Below are 18,380 nucleotides of genomic sequence, written 5' to 3' on the forward strand. Positions count from 1 at the left end.
GGATTTTTTAAAAACAATTTAAACATTTTATTCTCATGAACCACAGGTCAGAATGACATCGCATTTGGCAAATTTATGTATCGCCCTAATGTATCATAGCACATCATCATAGCACGAAGAGGTTGAAAGCCCTTGTTGCTCTGAGTAGAACCTCCGAAGGCTCTTACTCTCCCGCTGTTTCCTAACAAGAAGATTGCCTAACAAACTGCCTAACAAACTGGAGCACCAACCAATATTGCCTGATAATCTTTTATGCCAATTCTGAAAAATCTCTGATGTGGTTTATTTTGAAATGAATGAATGAATCTGGATGAAGCCTAAAGAAAGGGTTTAACCAATTAATCCACAAGAATCATCTCACATAAAACTCACTCTATTACTCCAAGTTAAATATATGCACATGAAGTTTGTTTGTGTTGGTCACTGAATCCAATTATCCTTACTCATTGTTAGTGGTTGACTCTGACAGCGCTGTCAGCATCCCATCTGGCCTCCAATCCCTTGTTTCTGCGGTGTGTCCTGTCCCCCTCCTCCCATCTCTCATCCAGTCTGTCCCGGCAAAAAACATTACAGTTTGACGTGAAAAAGATGCTGACACAACGGCCTGCTCCAGCATTGAAAACATGTGCAAACACGGTGCCAAGATGACAGTTGAAACAATGTCTAGTTGTCTGTAGTTTTAGGAGACTCATCAGCTGAATAAATGTTTGCCCCAATCAGATTAAACTATACCTATACCTGGCATTTGCTGGCTCCGCCACAGACTTTGCAACAGCGATCAGATAGCATGAAAGCAGATTCTGTCTCTCTCTCAGGAATGAACATCACAGAAAATCTCTTTAATAATAAGAATATAAAATAGATACAATAAACATATGCAGTTTAACCAGACATAATATTAACATTTTGACAAAAAAGTTAATACATTCTACAGTACAAAAGTTCAGGTCATACTTTATTTGGACAGTACAGTGCTGATACTCAACTACCTATCAAGTGACTATAATGTGTCACTAAAAAGTCTAAAAAGTCTACTGAGGCTCAGGTGATACAATAGTGTGAAAAGTAGTCTATAGATATTCAGTGTCTGGGTTAGAGTTAATGGTTCTGGGTTAGAGTGACATAGTCTGGAGAGATGCAAGAAATTGGCAAGTGACACTTTGCTGAACATTCACTTTTTGTCACCTGATAGTTGAGCATCAACATTGGACTATTCTAATGAAGTGTTACCAAAGTTCATAAAAATAAGCTCTCCATGCCAATATACGGTATATATGTATACCACATGCAGTAGACTCAACAATAGGAATAAGTGCTAAATATTTACATTTCATTTACAAACATTTTACAAAAAAAATTGCTTTATATTCTTTTCATACACATGAACAAAAAGTGGAAACATTGCTTGGCAGGTAAATTCAGCGCTTCATGAGTCTTAAACTCCTCCGAATTGCTTGCCATGTCCCCTTTTAGATTTTCTTGATGTAAAATTACATTTATATTACTGCATATTGTTCAGGATGACTGTCAGGCTAGCATCTCTGCATCTCTCATACTCTGTTTTGGTTTGTTTTTGTTGTCCCCTTGCTTCCCTTCCTCACAGCACCACCAACAATAATAATAATAATAGCCTGTCCTTTCTGGATATGTTAGGTCTCCATTTGCTGGTGGAGCAATGGTGGAGCAAGAATGCTGGTGGAGCAGTGCAGCGGACTCAGGCGGAGAAGCCCGGGACTTTGTAAGGCAGCAGGTTGGACAGCGGGGCGAAGGGAGCAGGGCTGGACTCTGTGTGAGGGCTCAGTGATGAAGGGAAACTCTGGGAGGCGACTTCCCCCTCTGCTGAAGGGAAATACATACAGCCTCTCTGGATGAACACAGGACACAGCAGAGCAGGACAGGATGGAAGGAAGGAGAGGAGGAGGGAGGGAAGGAAGGAACGAGGGAAGGAAGGAAAGAAGGAAGGAAAGAAGGAAGGAAGGAATGAGCAAAGAAAGAAAGAAAAAAAGAAAGAACAAATAGTAGCAATTAGTAAAACACTCACTGTGTGCCACTATGCCATTACCAAAAATATTGTAACAAAATCTCATATTAAACTTGTCTGAGGAGGAGACGGGGCATTCTAACAGTTTTGAATTGGAAAATCTGTCATTCTAAAGACAGCGGCACCGACAGTGTAGACGTCAGCAAAACTGACCAATCGATGCACCTCTGTGTGTATATCATAAAGAAAAATCTGCCAGTCATACTTTCAGGTTCACGCAGCGGCAGAACTCTGTTATTTATGACAGCTGATGCAAGTGGGGGGCAACAGCGCCGGGACAAATTTGACACAAGACTTTCATCGGCCTGAATAATTTATATTCATATTGATGAACAGAGGTGAATGAATTAAGAAATTTGGTCTTGAAATCTGTGGACTGTATGCATGACAGTATACAGTTGATACCATGGCAATGAGAAGTGTATGGGACTGCCATAAACCAGGCTTCCTGAATGTCGTAATTTCACTGTTTAGCGAAGCACTGGATGGTACTGTGTGGAAAAACAGGAGACGCCCAGCTACGCAAAAGCAGAGTGCAAAATCCTTCACTCACATTGAAAACAACTAGAAAAGGAAAGCATCTTTCAGACACTCTGCTTATTAAGGCTAGAGATGGATATAGAAGATTTGATTTTTAGTTATTTTCTCTTGTATAAAAAATGATTTTACTGCACATATTTTCGGCCCACCTGTTTAATCTCCCTGTGACACGATCCCTCTGCCTTATTTTCTTGAACTTGTGAACCCTCACATAGCACTTTGACATCTGACTTTTCTCAAATTTATCTTGTATACATACATAGTGCTGTATGCACTGAGCAAAATCCATCATCCTAGCACCCATAGAACTCATTTAAAATCCATTCTTAATTACAGTCAACAGGGAAATCAGCCAGTTTTCCCCAGCAAGGTTCAGCGAAGTTGACTTACAGAAGATACATGGTTTTCATCAATCAGCAGAGAGTAAGTGATAAGGGATGTTGAATAGATGTTGGTTCAAGGTGAGGGAGGTGTGTGTGTGTGTGTGTGTGTGTGTGTGTGTGTGTGTGTGTGTGTCTGTGTGTGTGTGTGTGTGTGTGTGTGTGTGTGTGTGTGTGTGTGTGTGTGTGTGTGGTGTAATGCAGACTGACCGGGTAGAGCGGGTGTACTGTGTGTGTGTTGGCGTCCATCAACAGAGGAGCTGTGGGAGAGGACATTCTGCTCTCAGAAGACTGGGTCACAGGGCTGCTACTCCTCTGACATTATTAAAGAGAAACACAAACACACACGCACACACACACACACATACACATAAACAACACAGAGACACACACAGACATAACATTTTGATATGCAGCTCTTAAAAATTATGGATGTACCTTAACCATCTTTTGTTTATTATGCAAACACATAAACATAATATATATGTGTGTGTATATGATTATACTGTAGCTTATTATTTGAACTGTCTCCCACCAGTGACTGCCTGGATTAGACATCTTTCAGAAGCCTGAGCAGCAGAAGATTTCACTATTGTGAATAGAAAATATATGTATAGTATTATGGTATAGCAGTTTTATAGGTTAGCAGGTTATAGCAATTTTTGCACACTATTTTAACCTTCTTGATGCTGATCATGGTCTTAGTCCACCTTTAGTCTTGGTCTCAGTTTGATATTGACTAGTTTCAAGTCCAGATTCATTATGATTGTGTTGCGAGGGCAATCTGCTGGGTTTTTTTGTTCCACAGTTGCTTAAGCGTGCGAGTTTTCGTCTTATTCACTAAGAAATTAATGCAAATCAAGTTGTGGTGCAAACAAGCCCCAGAACGGAGCACTGCGCAAGCAGATTACCAATTGCAAGCACAAAACAATCTGAAATTGCATGAGCTCGCCAATAGGCTTTATTTTTTGACCAGCACTATTTGGCAGCGTTCCCCTCACTATGCACAGTTAGTGAAGTGCATGGCGTTCTGATGTGGTCAGTTTGGTGCATGTACTCCTCCCTGTGCAAACCTTTAGTAACTGTAATCTGGGCCTCAGTGTTGTCTTGATCTCAACTGAGGCAGTGTGACTGCAACCCGGGTGTGAGGATGATAAATGTCTACTTGTAACTCATCTGTCCCTGTGGTGGCAGATACAACTAACAACACAACATTTGGATAGATGGGAGGGGAATATTATGAGAAACCATTATCTCTCTGTGCTTCTCACTTGGCAGCGACTGTTTTCCCACCATCTAACCACAGCACATAGACAACCAACGGATCTCTGTTTACAGAAAAGAAAATTAGATAATGTATGTGATTTGGTGTCTTAAAATACCGCAAACATCACTTTCTACAAGATAGCCCCTGTGAAATTGACATCCTAAATACAACCAGGGTGCCTCTGGTGTTTTAATTTGTCTCTTGTCTCAGCCAGTAATCTCTGGAGTGGTTCTCCAGAAATTAGTGGAGAACCCACTCTGAAATAAAACTTAAGTACACTTTGAAATAGACTGGAAGTCTAGGCTGTCAAATTATCCTGACTAGTCTACTAAATCTCTGACCATGCTGAGGTATGATGTCAGATGAAGTTTGAGTAGTTTTATTTTAAGGATGAGCCACATTCGATCTATTAAAAGTTGTGCTATAGCACCGACACTTAAATCTGTTCAAAATGTGTTTACAAAATAACCAACACACCAAGCTATTCCTCTTCAAATGCCACTTAAGGTAAACGTTAAGTTGTTGTCTAACAGCCTCCAAAGAGTTTCTGATGAGATCCAGGCCTCTTACTAGCCTACAGCTTGTCATTTCAATGTGATTTTCATCATCTGATCATAGGATGATTCTAACTGACAGGTCTGGATTGGGTTTGCATTGCACCCTGAGCCAGACCGGACCCCTCTGCGGTGGGGCCCACACTGGGCTTGGATTTCAGAAAAGTGTGGCTGGCGACCGGGAAAATCTAGACAACTTTCCGTGCTGCCAGGACTCTCTGACCTGCATCCCCCTCTCCAGTGGGACACTGACTGCACTGAGCAATACAATGCATATGTAAAGCATACATCTGGAGTATGGATGAGGGTTAAGCCCTTGGCCTGCTGCTGCATGTTATCACCTTTCACGGCCCATGGTCTTTATGACAAAGGTCTTTAACTGCCGGATATGACCCGCCAAACCTTTCTTGGTTGTCATTTCATTTTGATACGAAACTGGCAGTACAATACTGCTGTGTTGGCGGGCAAAGAGACATTTCTGAGTAAAAAATAAAGTTATCATTTCCCATTGGAGCAGGAACCAGTGTTTAGGATAAAAAAACAAGGTTTTTATTTAACCAAAATAAATGTTTCCTTGTGCTTTAATGGGATCTCAGGGTGCAATGCACCCTAATGCAACCAGGCCCACACAATATGGACTTTTTAATGTGTGTGTGTGTGTGTGTGTGTCTTACCAAGTCCTTGATGCTGCCTAGCACTGCTGTGGTCAGTAAGCCTGTGAAGAAGGCCACAAGGTTGAGGCTGGTGAGGATCCAGATCAGAATGTACAGAGTCAGGACGTCCTGGCAGCCGCGCACTCCAACAAACTCATAGTAGTTGTCCAGGTATCCTCCACTGCAGAACAGGACAACAGCAACGTTTATTATCAGGAAAGAGGCAGGATGACAACATAGCCTGAGTCAGATTCAAACCTGCAGTGTCATTTGTAAATGGCATGTGTCTTTACTTGATTACAGTTAGATTATAGTAAACTAAAACTAATATGAAAACTAGGTAATTGAAATAAAAAATAAAAACTAGACTAAACTGAACTAAAACTATCTTGTCTACTTGTAAAACAAATCTTTTGGTTTATGCGCGGGGTAAAAAAGAGAATGCATTTTGGCCGGATAATTTTTGTCTACTTTTCCTAAACACTAACTACACCACGAAATGGCGATATCCCATGAGTCCTGCTCTCAGAGGAAGTGTCAGCGTTGCCTTCCGGGCTATGTTATCCCAGGAGACCCCAGAAACAGTTGCAAGGTACCGACAGGCCAGAAGGACAGCAGCCTCAGCTGTGGCGGAAGCAAAGCAGCGGGTGTGGGAGGAGTTCGGAGAAGCCATGGAGAAGGACTTTCGGTCGGCCTCAAAGAGGTTCTGGCAAACCGTTCGGCGCCTCAGGAGGGGGAAACGGGGATCCATCCAAGCTGTATACAGTAAGGATGGGACACTGCTGACCTCAACCGAGGAGGTAATCGGGCGGTGGAAGGAGCACTTTGAGGAACTCCTGAATCCGACTAACCCACCCTCTATGATAGAGGCAGAGCTGGAGGCTGATGGGGGATCAACATCAATTTCCCTAGAGGAAGTCACTGAGGTAGTCAAACAACTCCACAGTGGCAAAGCCCCGGGGATTGATGAGATCCGTCCAGAAATGCTGAAGGCTTTGGGTGTTGAGGGGCTGTCATGGATGACACGTCTTTTCAACATTGCGTGGAAGTCTGGGACAGTGCCTAAGGAGTGGCAGACAGTGGTGGTGGTTCCCCTGTTTAAAAAGGGGGACCAGAGGATGTGTGCCAACTACAGGGGTATCACTTTACTCAGCCTCCCTGGGAAAGTCTACTCCAAGGTGCTGGAAAGGAGGGTTATAGTTATAGTCGAACCTCAGATTGAAGAGGAACCATCCTGGTCATGGAACAAAAGACCAGCTCTTTACTCTCGCAAGAATCCTTGAGGGGGCTTGGGAGTATGACCATCCGATCTACATGTGCTTTGTGGATTTGGAGAAGGCCTATGACTGGGTCCCCCGAAAGATATTGTGGGAGGTGCTGTGGGAGTATGATGTGCGGGGGTCACTATTGAGGGCCATCCATATCCAATCTCTGTACGCCCAAAGCAAGAGTTGTGGCCGGCTTCTTGGTAGTAAGTCGGACTTGTTTCCAGTGGCCTCACCTATGGTCATGAACTATGGGTCATGACCGAAAGGACAAGATCGTGGATACAAGCGGCCGAAATGGGTTTCCTCAGGAGGGTGGCATCTCCCTTAGGGATAGGGTGAGAAGCTCGGTCACCCGTGAGGGACTCAGAGTAGAGCCGCTGCTCCTTCGCATAGAAAGGAGCCAGTTGAGGTGGTTCGGGCATCTAGTAAGGATGCCTCCTGGTCGCCTCCCTAGGGAGGTTTTCCAGGCATGTCCAGCTGGGAGGAGGCCACGGGGCAGACCGAGGACCAGGTGGAGTGATTACACCTCCACGCTGGCCTGGGAACAACTTGGGATCCCCCAGTCAGAGCTGGTTAATGTGGCCAGGGAAAGGGAAGTTTGGGGCCTCCTGCTGGAACTGCTACCTCCGCGACCTGACCTCGGATAAGCGGTTGAAGATGGATGGATGGATGGACATTTTAAAAGAATTTCTGATTTATTATTGGTATTACACTATATTGTTGCAAACATATACAAAATACCTGTTCTGAACTTCTATCATTATACCTTTAAAAAATATCTCCACCACCCAAAATAATAAGTAGAACTGAAACTCAATAAAAATGAAACTAAAGCTACCAAACCCACACTGAAAACTAACTTAAACTTAAAAATTGAATACAAATAAAAACTCTTAGCTGCAGAGTCCTCCAGTGTTTTTGCCAATTTATTTATGTAAACATTGAAGAGCGTTGGACTGAGATCGCAGCCTTGACTCCGCGATTCTGTGGAAAAAACTTGGTTTGTCTCCAATTTTCAGTTTTTATACATGATGATGATGTATGTTTTTCTGCCATCCCACTTTAAATAATTTTAGAAAAAGGCCATCATACCAAATTGAGTTGAATGCTTACTCAAAGTCTACAAAGCAGGAAAATATTTTTGTTTTAAGTTGACATATCTGTGAAGATGGGTGAAGATGTCTGTAGTCTGCTGTTTATTATTGAACAGATCATCTTCCCCATGTCTGTCTCTCTCTGTCTCTCTGTCTCTCTCTCTCATCTCCTAGTCTGATGATGGTGTGATTGTCTCACTTGGCACAGTTGTACAGGTCGCAGCAGTAGCAAGTCCCACTTCGTACCGTCATGCTACACGACTCCTTCAGATTACGACACGGCACCTGCAAGAGGAGGCAGATGACACTGTAGACCCTTTCCATCTGCAGGGCTAACATAGACAAGTGCCACATGGGGCTGATCCAACTCAACATAACTATAGCAAATGTGGCAAACTGCCTCTAACAAAATGCAAAAGTTGTGACAGAATTATTGTCTTGAGACAAATTGGAATGTTGTGCGACATAGATAATGAGTAAGCTCCGGCTAAAAGAGTTTAGTCCTGTAATGGAAAGATATTCAAATTCAAATATTCAAATGTTTAGACATTCAAAACACACATCTACACACTGGTACTTACAGAGGCATAGTAATTCTCATAGATGTAGCTGCTGCCGCTGCTGTAGAACTGACATCTCCCTGCTTTCAGAGGACGAATGTCCTGGCAAGAGTTAAGATGTATGAAGAAATGTTTCATTCCAAATCACCAAATATCCATTTTTGATGGAAAAAAAAAAGCACAAAACAGAATTAACTGACATTCATTACGCAATATAGTCCAGATGGTCACATCTATGTTGAAACTGAAATGTATAAGCTAGTGTTGAGTTGTGAGTCTGTATATATACAATTCGATAGAGTATATGATTTAATGAAACAGAACAATGGTGTATGTAGTTAATACATTTCCTTCCAATACATATAAAAACACCACACATATAAACAGGATGTGTGTGTCAGGTGATTGGCAGTAGCAGAATGGTAATGTAATGCATGCAAAACATTCAAACTCAAAAGATCTAAACTCTATGTATCTTTTTTAATAAGGTTGGATTCTAGGATTCAAGGATTCTAGAATCTTCTTCTTTACTCATTTAAATGTTCTTCGGCTTTCTAATGTTTTTTTTTCTAACTTGCTTTCACAATTGGGAGGCTTTGTACTCAATCTTCTGACAAAACAAAAACGATTTTGGGCCATCTGGCAGTCCAAGCAAATGTTAGAAAAAATGGGCTATTATTTGCAGGAACTCTTCCTGAACAACATTTGCGAAATAATATTAACTAAACACTGTCAACATAATGATGTTGGCACACACTGTGGGAAGAGGCTACAGCTTCCCCACCAGCACTACTATTGCTTCATGGTCTACTATTATTGCTTCATTTCTTTTTCCAAATATGACATTGAGCATTATAATGTATACATGTGTATGCAACTCACCATGTTAAAGATAATGAAGACCCCATCTATCACCAGGCAGACAAATGAAGTAATGATCCCAAAGCTGAGGAATACGATCGCTGCAGTCAGCTGGAGAGGAAACAAGGAAACAGGCCAATTATTCTTATTTCCACATACACATTCACAGAAAAGCTGTATGAAAAACTGCTTTGATCCAATTTTATCATGTGTGCTGCCTGGGTGAGCACGATGCACACACTCCTTGCAGTTTTGTATTAAAAAAGGCTATACATATAAAGTTTAATATTCTATTATTACATGAAAAACTGTAGAGATACCCAGTAAAATTCCACTTGATAGTAACGGGAGCACAGGTTGAGAGGTGACATATGGAGGCCATATGTAGTTAGGTTAGATTTTCAAAGAATCTCCCTTAATGCCAGTATCAGTCTCTCAGAGCAGAAATGTGATAGTCCTGAATGTCTGAACTTTGACTGTTCAAACTCATAATATTATTGCTGGCTGCTCGGTAGTGATTGTAGTGATTGTAGTGAACACAGCAATATAATCAGGTTTGGGTTTAGGGTTAGCGACTACTGCGCTGTGCTGGGAGTGCGTCTTGGATATCCAGGATAATGTGATGCTGTCTTCATCAATCATTATATGAAATTATTATATTTCATATTATATGAAAACATAACATTTTGGAAAAAATGTGAAGGGTCGAACACGCTAAATATGAAAAAATGACATTCCACAATCAAACATTATTCAGTACAGAAGGACAGTTTCATGCCTTCTCTGACATTTCATGTCGTTAACATGAAGCTGACCTTTTCAGTGAGACAAAACAAGAATTCAAGCATATCTATCTTAAATCCAAGCACAATCAGTCTCAGCCAACAACCATCCGCCAGTGGGAGTCCTGTCCTCCTCTAAGCATCCAAAAACTGCCTGTTCCCCATGGCCTTCATCAGTGTGATCTTCTGGTTTTGACAGGAGCAATACAAACTACCATTGTTTTGACACAATGCATTTCAAATAATAATTATCTAATACGCATTACCCACCATGCTGAGGCCCAGTTCCTCAGTTTTAAATCCTTGTTTTTCACCATCCACCGCCTGGATTAGTATTTAAGACTAAAGTAAGTCTGTGTTATGATAGAGTCGTCTGCTTCAAAGACCAATGCAGCTTGAAATAAACTTGAATGACTTCACACACAACTGTTGGCTGTTGAGCTAAATAGCCATTTTATGAGAATCATTTTTAAGTTATGACACAGCATCTGCCAAACCAATGTTAACCACCTGACAAGTTGAGATTCTTCACTAATTTAGATTTGTTCGTACCAGTGTGTGTAGTGTTGTATAACTGAGCTAAATAATTTGATATTCAGTAAAAGATTTTACTCATTTAGGAGTTCTGGCATTGCAGCTATTTTCCCAAACCAAAGTGTAGATAATAGCAGACACGACATAATAGAATAAGTGCCTATACTGAACCTTATCAAATACCTGTTGTTATTTTTGGACTTCATTTTATTTGAGCTAAACAAAAAAAGCCCCTTGCCCTGAGATAAAAAGGTTTTATGCAGAGCAAATTTAGATCCACCAATCCCTCAGGCTAGATTGACAACAGACAAAACACAGAGCATCTATTGATGGAAAATGTGTGTCCTCTCTAATTTCAGATGGCACCTGAGTGGCCCTGGACCTGCTGGGAGGCTTTTGGTGTGAACAGGCAGGAGTGCAACAGTGGAGCAGCAATGGCCAGAAGAGAAAGAAAAACAGATGCAGACCTTTTAGTCTGATAACGCAAGCCCACAGAAATGGATTAGAAAAGTCAAAGATAAAAGTACTGGCATTATTATTATAATGTCATTTTCTTTTGGACTGCTTTAGTGCATGGCCTGTCTGTGTTTATTATCACTTGGTCAAAATACCATGTAGTAGAAGGATAAGTTACCTTTTTATGTGGGCTATCCAACTGGCCTATGTTGTTGTTATGTTGCAGATTTATTCAGACACTCACTGAATCATTTGAGAATTAAATATTTAAGCTAGCGATAAAATGCAGAAAGTCTACACCAATTTTTAATATATGAATTCTGATCTGAATGGGATTGCCTATTCAATGCACCTGCAATTTGTCGTGGTGGGAATGAAGTACTGTGATGCTTATGATGCCTTTTTTCCATTAATTAATTCCCTGTCATGCTGTGCTTGTGCTAACATTCTCTTAACAAATATCACATTAACTGCCACTCTTAAGTTAGTAATAGATGTTGCATTTCTCTTTTGTCAACCTGCGAGCCATTACCTCTTTAATTTAACTTAATACTGCCATAAAACTTGGATATGCTTCGTCAGCAGTGAACAGGTGAGAACAATCAGCAGGCGTATGCTTTTGTTTAACAAATGTGCCAAAACAGCTTTGGATTTTGTCGCTTAATCTACAGCTGTATTTTAGAAAATCAGGAATGTGTGTTGAAGGACAGCAGTATTAGCATCTCGGTCTATTTTCCCTTGTTTGTCCTGCTGCTACAGCAAAGCTGTATTGTACATGTGAGAGCAGTCCTGTAGGAAAGCAAAGCACAGGAGCGGATAGACTGAGCGCTGAACATACTGCACTTTGTTGAATGAAATGACAGATAAACACACACACACACACACAAATATACTCAGACGCTGCACAATGAAAACCAGGTGGTTGCGGTTTCTAAATTGCCTCTCGTTTGGCTGAAAGGTATCAAATTTATTGCATCTGGAAAACTGTAGATCCATTCAGCAAGAACAGACCGTATAATCTGATTTAAGAATTACAACTTTGTCTTGCTGTTCCTCACTGCTCCTCACTCCAAACCAGGATTTATCGCCAGGAATCCAGACATGTAATGATCTAACAGATCTAACAGAATGATCTAACAGGTCGTTTACTTGGGTAAGATTCTTTAGCCTCTTTAACCTCTTTATTGGCGCAACATCTATCGAATGATTCCCCTCATCTTATCCTGCCTTCAAATCATGTGGGAAATATCGGAATTACGAGTACAGCGAACATGAACGAGCCAACAAACTGGTAAAAACGACTAGGAAAGTCTAAATTTAATGCTGTAGGCATCTCTTTATTAAAAACTTTAAAAGAAAGATTTTGTCTGTCTTTTATTATTTACCTCTACTGCTAATGTGGATTTATATTTGTTGGCCCATTGAGCACAAGTAAGCCTGGCACGGTCATGTCAGTTAAATGTATTACTTTTTTCCAGTAACGACCCCAACACCTCTTCCACCTTGCTGGGTCCATCATTACAAGCACATGTTGTGCTGCCAAGCTTTGTTCAGACCCACACAACTTTATTTTACATTCTAGTCAAGATCCCTGGTTTCCAAAGATACCAAACATGGCATGCTGACTTACGGAGAAATGTGTGTAAGATGATGTAATGGTGTAAAGGTGCAGCGTCTTGGGTTTGAATGCATCACTCCAAATAAGCAGCGATAATGTCAGTCAGGGTGTAAAGGGGTTAACTACTAGATTTCAGAGGAAATCTGAGTTGTGCATTGAAGGTGACCCCTGACCCCACCCAGCCATTCCCCCACCCCACCCAACCATCCACTCCACCCACCCCAGTGTCAAAGGGCCCCCAGATCTCTGCTAAATGTTGCGGGGCAGCCTTCCTAACATAAATACAGCATCCCTCCCGGCCACAGTATACTCCCATTGGTGTGCACATGAAAAGAAAAAAGACATTAGAGTGAAAAATGAAAGATGACAGAGGATGCAGGTGTGTGCCTGTATGTGTGTGTGTGTGTGTGTGTGTGTGTGTGTGTGTGTCAGATACCAGCTGTTTGCGGTTTTCTTCCAGGCAGAGTCCAAGAACTCCCAGGAACGAGCCAAAGGCCAACTGCAGAGAGCATAACACAGTGAACACGGTCACTCAATTTCATAAATTACTGTGGCCGGGACAGTAAATTTAGTTATTAAGATGTACTGTAGACCCTGGAGCTGTTCCATAGACAGTAAATGACAAGGAAATAATTATGAGGTTTTAAAAGCCATGTTAAAATCATTCATCAAGCGCAGTTTTGAGAACATGCATTTCATCCAAAATTATACATCAATTTTAGGATTTGTTTAAAACAACAAAGAAGAAATCAAAGCTCACATGATAATAATTTATGACTTTTTAAGACTTTTAATGTCTTCACAAATACAGAAAATTCCTTAACCATTCACAGCCAAATGAAGACATTATGTGCACTTTGAAGCATGTGAGAGAGGGTTGGACCACCTTCTATTTCAAGGGATCACAGTAGGGACATTCTTTCATTCAATACAAAGGATGGAGGTATAGAAATACTGTACAGATATAATTTCCATACAGATATAGTTAGGCTATTTGACTTGGTTTAATTATGGTTTAATTATTCACAGCAAAACCAAGGATTGCAGCTCTAACTTCATAAATGGCCATCACATGCCAGATGATCTTTTGACTTTTTTTTTTTTAACCTCCAACTGGTTTCCTCGCGGCTTCAAACTTTAAAACCATACATCTCTCCTTTCTTTATCTTAACCAGAACAAGCTGTCATTTTACTATTGGAATAACTCATGTCAGCGATGAAGGGGCATGACTAAACAAGAACTTACAATGACTCCAGAGGCATAGCCAGAGACGCTCAGGCTCTCTGTGCGGGTTGTTGTGTAGACACCCAGGACCACCATCAGCAGGGACAGACTGAGCATGCTCAGTACCAGCCACAGAGCTCTCCTGGCCCTCGTCATCATCTCTGACACGCACAGAGGAGAAACCCTCAGTCATGTTAAATGGCACAGGAGGACTACAAAAACTGTAATCAATTGCAGTTGTAATGAAAAAAAAAGTGAACACTAGCTGACATGCTGTGAGTGTCTTGGCAAATGAAAATAGAACAGAAGTCAAGTTTATTGATATAGCCCTTTATCATACGCAAGGGGCTCTCAAAGGGCTTTACATACATATCATCACAAGCACACTCACACTCACGCCATCGCTATGGGTCATGTGTTTGGACTGTAGGAGGAAACCGGAGCTCCCGCACGAAACCCACATGGACATGCAGAACATGCAAACTGAACACAGAGAGGACTGGGGCGGAGATTCGAACCCACGACCTTCTTGCTGTGAGGCGACAGCACTAACCACTGATCCACCGTGATACCCGACACATTCCAACATCATGGAATCATCAGACAATATGTAGGGAGTCTACCTACATCTTGCCTATTTCATTCAAGGGTCAATAAATCATATTTGGATTTACTTTGAAAAACAGTGCCATCCAAACCCCCCATGTTTCTATCCAGTATAGTTCAAACGTTATTAATGATTACATCTCAGCATATTCAAGCATAATGGTGGAATTAATTCCATCGCTCCTGTGATCAAAAATTTTCATTTTCATTTTTTTTCTAAACTGTAACACAACGAATACAGATGTGCATCTTCTAAACTATTCAATGCAAATATGGTCTACAAACCAATATATCATTCTTTTCAGCTTTTAAACCCATATTTCAACCCATATTTCAATGAGGGCATAAAATATTTTATGAGTTCATCTCACTTTTGTATTTAAAAAACTGTTTTGAATATGAATTTGAATGCAATCTTTAATAGCCTAGTATCTCTATATGTTATCATCATCTTTCAAAAAAGATAAGCTTGTGTAGGCTTCCACTTTCCATTCTCACTAGATTAATGGGTGTGTAGGGGCCTGTCGATAGAGGGCGCTGTTAAAGTTTGTGGACTGTAGACAGAGGACAGATTGGTTTAGCCTACCTGTTTTTGCTATTGAATTTGCAACATGACTTGCATTCAGTTGTTAGGCTTAAACAGATTCCAAAATTATATTTAGATAGGAGTTTTTCTAATGTGGGGGAGACCGGGGGCAATTGTAACAATGTTTGGTTTTGATGTCATTACTCAAAAACCTCTTGAACTATTTGGATACAATTTTTATGTAGGTAACTTGTATCTGTGTTCTACTTGTTAACAGTCATCAAATGTTTTTACAAGCAATGTTAGAGTCACAATATTGATTGAAACACTAGAAGTCAAATGTTACATCTGCTCCCACATGCAGGGGCGATTGTAACAGCATATGGGGGCAATTGTAACAACACTTTTAATACCTTCATACAAATACCAAGGACCACAATAAACTCCCAAGAATATAGATATAGTTAAAACAATGTAATATCCATTGAACAATTAATTCCAGTTAAATTAAAACAGTATAATTAATCATATAATTATACAAATATTAAAACTATTTATAATTAATAAGCAACAGAAACCGCATCACACAAAAAAAGGGTTTCCCCCTCATCAACATTAAAAAGTCAGTGTAGCTGACAACAAAATGAAGTGAGTCACAAACCATTTGACCAAAAACATCTCAACTTGATCATCCATAGAATTGCCAATGCTCCCAACCTGCTAAATTTATCTCTAGAAAAGAATGCAGAAAAACTATGATTAGGATGCCAGGATCTAATGACGGTTTTGAATCTGAGTTTCAATACTACTGAGTTTCAATACTAGGCTACTATTACAAACCAAAAATAATAGTTGAAAAATATTTTGATTTTCAGCCAATATGGCAGTATTTAAAGTTAAGACAACTTCTGATTCATAGATATTGAAGATTTTGAAAGCATGAGAAATTGGCTCTTGGCGGGAATTAAACCCGGGTCCCCAGATTGGATTATGCCACAAAATATATAATAAATAGAGTATACATAGACATTTAAACCGAACATAAAACACTTTTCTTAAATTATTTGTTGTTTTCTGGGAGCACCTCCAACTCCGGTAGACTGTTCGCTGTGGCAGGGAATGAATCTGGGCTCGGTTGAGCTAGCAAAAGAATTACTGTCTCACTCTCCTTCTTTCTGACTAGGCTACTAGCCACGCCACAGTGCTACAATATTGTCATAGCTAAGCTGCAAGTTCAGCCTGATTAGTTAATTGAAATAGAATTGTCAACCTCAGCCACTAAATACTTTGGGAGAAAATGAGAAAATAGGATGCTTGTTGCCATTCATTTGTATCATGCGTCAAAATATTGTGTTAACGCAACATTGGTAACTTCATGCAAAGAATATTTAGGCTATGTAGCCTAAAACGTTGGCTTGGTGAATTGGCACAAATATAAAACTGGGTCTGCAAGATTCGTTGTTAATGTCCAGATCGTTTTACTCAGAAACATACGAAAAGTTGCATCTGAAAGGGGACACATGCATGTTGTTTCTTATATAATATGGTATTTATTACTCTCACCATACCGGAGTAAAGTAAAAAAAGTGTTACTTTCGTACCGGAGCTCCGCTAGTCGCTATAAACTCAATATTAATTAGTCCATCATAGGCATACTATAACTCACTATCCGAATATTATAATAATAAAGGAGATTAACTGGGTTTTTAAATGAATACGATATGTTGAAGATGGTTGGTCACTAAAAACTCACTGTTGAGCAGCCCACCACAGACACACTGCAAGTCCGTATGGAAATACTATGGGAATTAAGGTTGTTGTTGGAAATTTAGATTAAAATATATTTTTAATCAGCCTTCCTCTTTCACTGACTTTTGCAGCCGATAAAGCCTGTGTCTGTCCTACAGCGCGCACAGTGGCCCATCCGCCCCTCGGCTGCATTCAAGCCCGGTAAGTTACCTGTTGCAGAGCTCCTTGGCTCCGATTTGTCCCGGATCCGTCCAATAGTCATGCTTTCACTGAGGAGTATATCCAGTTCAGATCCACTCCTTTGAAATCCAGATTTCTGTCTGACAGCTTCCCGATACGGATCCACAGGTTTTATGGCAGACTCGCAAATCTCACCTAATAACGCGCACGATTGGCCCTGAGCTTCACAGGCGGGCGCCTCCTTCTAAGCGGCTCCGTGTGCTGTGCAGTGACTCCTGCTGCCTTCAAGGACTGTCGGAAATCTCCCCACCCATAGTTGGAAATATCTAATTCTGTGCCGGGAGAGCGTTGTGTTTATTGCTGCCTTCAAGCGCACCTCGTATACGCCCATGTAAGAGCAAGTAGTGTTTTTGCTCAAATAATAAGAAAATGGTCCCTGTATGGCTGTTGATGGCTGTTGATTTATTTATAGCACCACACAGTTACAGTGTGCTGCTGCAGCAGAATAAAGAGGTGGAAATGTGCATCAGGCATGTAATTGATGTTTTAGTTTATTAGCAAAAAATTGCTGCATGTTTGTATATAGAGGAAACAATTAACTAGCCTATGCACAAACATGTTAAAACTGCAATAGAAACATCATTTACATCGTACATTATAATGCACGTCGCACATCAGATCACATAAAGAAATCACATATTTAACATTAATTAGACACAGAGAAAGTATTTGATAGGGTAAACTGGAATTTTATTTTCGAAACTTGTGTAAGTTTTGAATTTCACCCTGTATTTATAAAATGGTTAAATATGTATGCTACATCCAAGGCACAAGTCAAAGTTAATGAAACTCAAACGAGGGACAAGACAAGGGGACTCACTGTCTCCACTTATTTATGCTTTATGTATTGAACCACTTGCTGCTAGTATTAGAGAACACAATGACATTGAAGTTAACATTGGAGCAGAGTGTCATAAAATTGGAATGTATGCAGATGATGTTATTTTATACATTCAAAATTTAACAAAGTCACTCATGGATACAATAAATCAATACAGCAAAGTATCCAGATATAAGCTAAATACACAGAGGACTGTACCACTCTATCCACAATTGTAAAAAAAAAAAAAAAAAAAAAAAAGTCAATAAGTGTGAAAAGGTTTTTTGAATTGACGACAATAGAGTATAAACAAGCCCAGATCCTGTACAGACCCACGGCGCGTGTGTTCAATTCTATGCACTGAAGCACTGCCACATGGTTAAATTACTTAATTCCACTAATGTTACTTAAATACAACAAGATGAGGTCACCTACCATTAAAGTTTATGTCCCTGTGGACTGTTAAGTTTCACTTTTGTTTTCACACCAGGAGACTCTGTGGATTGAGTTCCGTGCTGCTGGTCTGCTGTTTGTACATCTCCAAATTACAGACATGACATGATGCGCACATCAGGCGCATTAGAGATTGATTTAGATCCATTTCTA

At 40.4% G+C, this 18,380-nt stretch overlaps 1 protein-coding gene across 1 annotated transcript; it reads right to left on the reverse strand.

Annotated features, from left to right (window-relative positions):
• Positions 1–1,714: 1,714 nt before the first annotated feature.
• On the reverse strand, positions 1,715–16,976 carry LOC139653135 (transmembrane protein 255B). Its single transcript, XM_071530092.1, has 9 exons — positions 16,925–16,976; positions 13,855–13,994; positions 13,045–13,107; positions 9,240–9,329; positions 8,379–8,459; positions 7,997–8,082; positions 5,457–5,616; positions 3,151–3,276; positions 1,715–1,864 (listed from the first exon to the last, which is right to left on the reverse strand). Exons 1-9 carry the CDS (start codon positions 16,974–16,976, stop codon positions 1,715–1,717), a joined length of 948 nt encoding a protein of 315 aa, XP_071386193.1.
• Between the last annotated feature and the right edge of the window lie 1,404 nt (positions 16,977–18,380).

The sequence above is a fragment of the Centroberyx affinis genome, unplaced genomic scaffold (assembly GCF_046629955.1).
Source record: "Centroberyx affinis isolate AG114_WGS23_722 - 3 ecotype Tasmania unplaced genomic scaffold, CSIRO-AGI_Caff_v1 ptg001882l_1, whole genome shotgun sequence".
NCBI lineage: Eukaryota > Metazoa > Chordata > Actinopteri > Beryciformes > Berycidae > Centroberyx > Centroberyx affinis.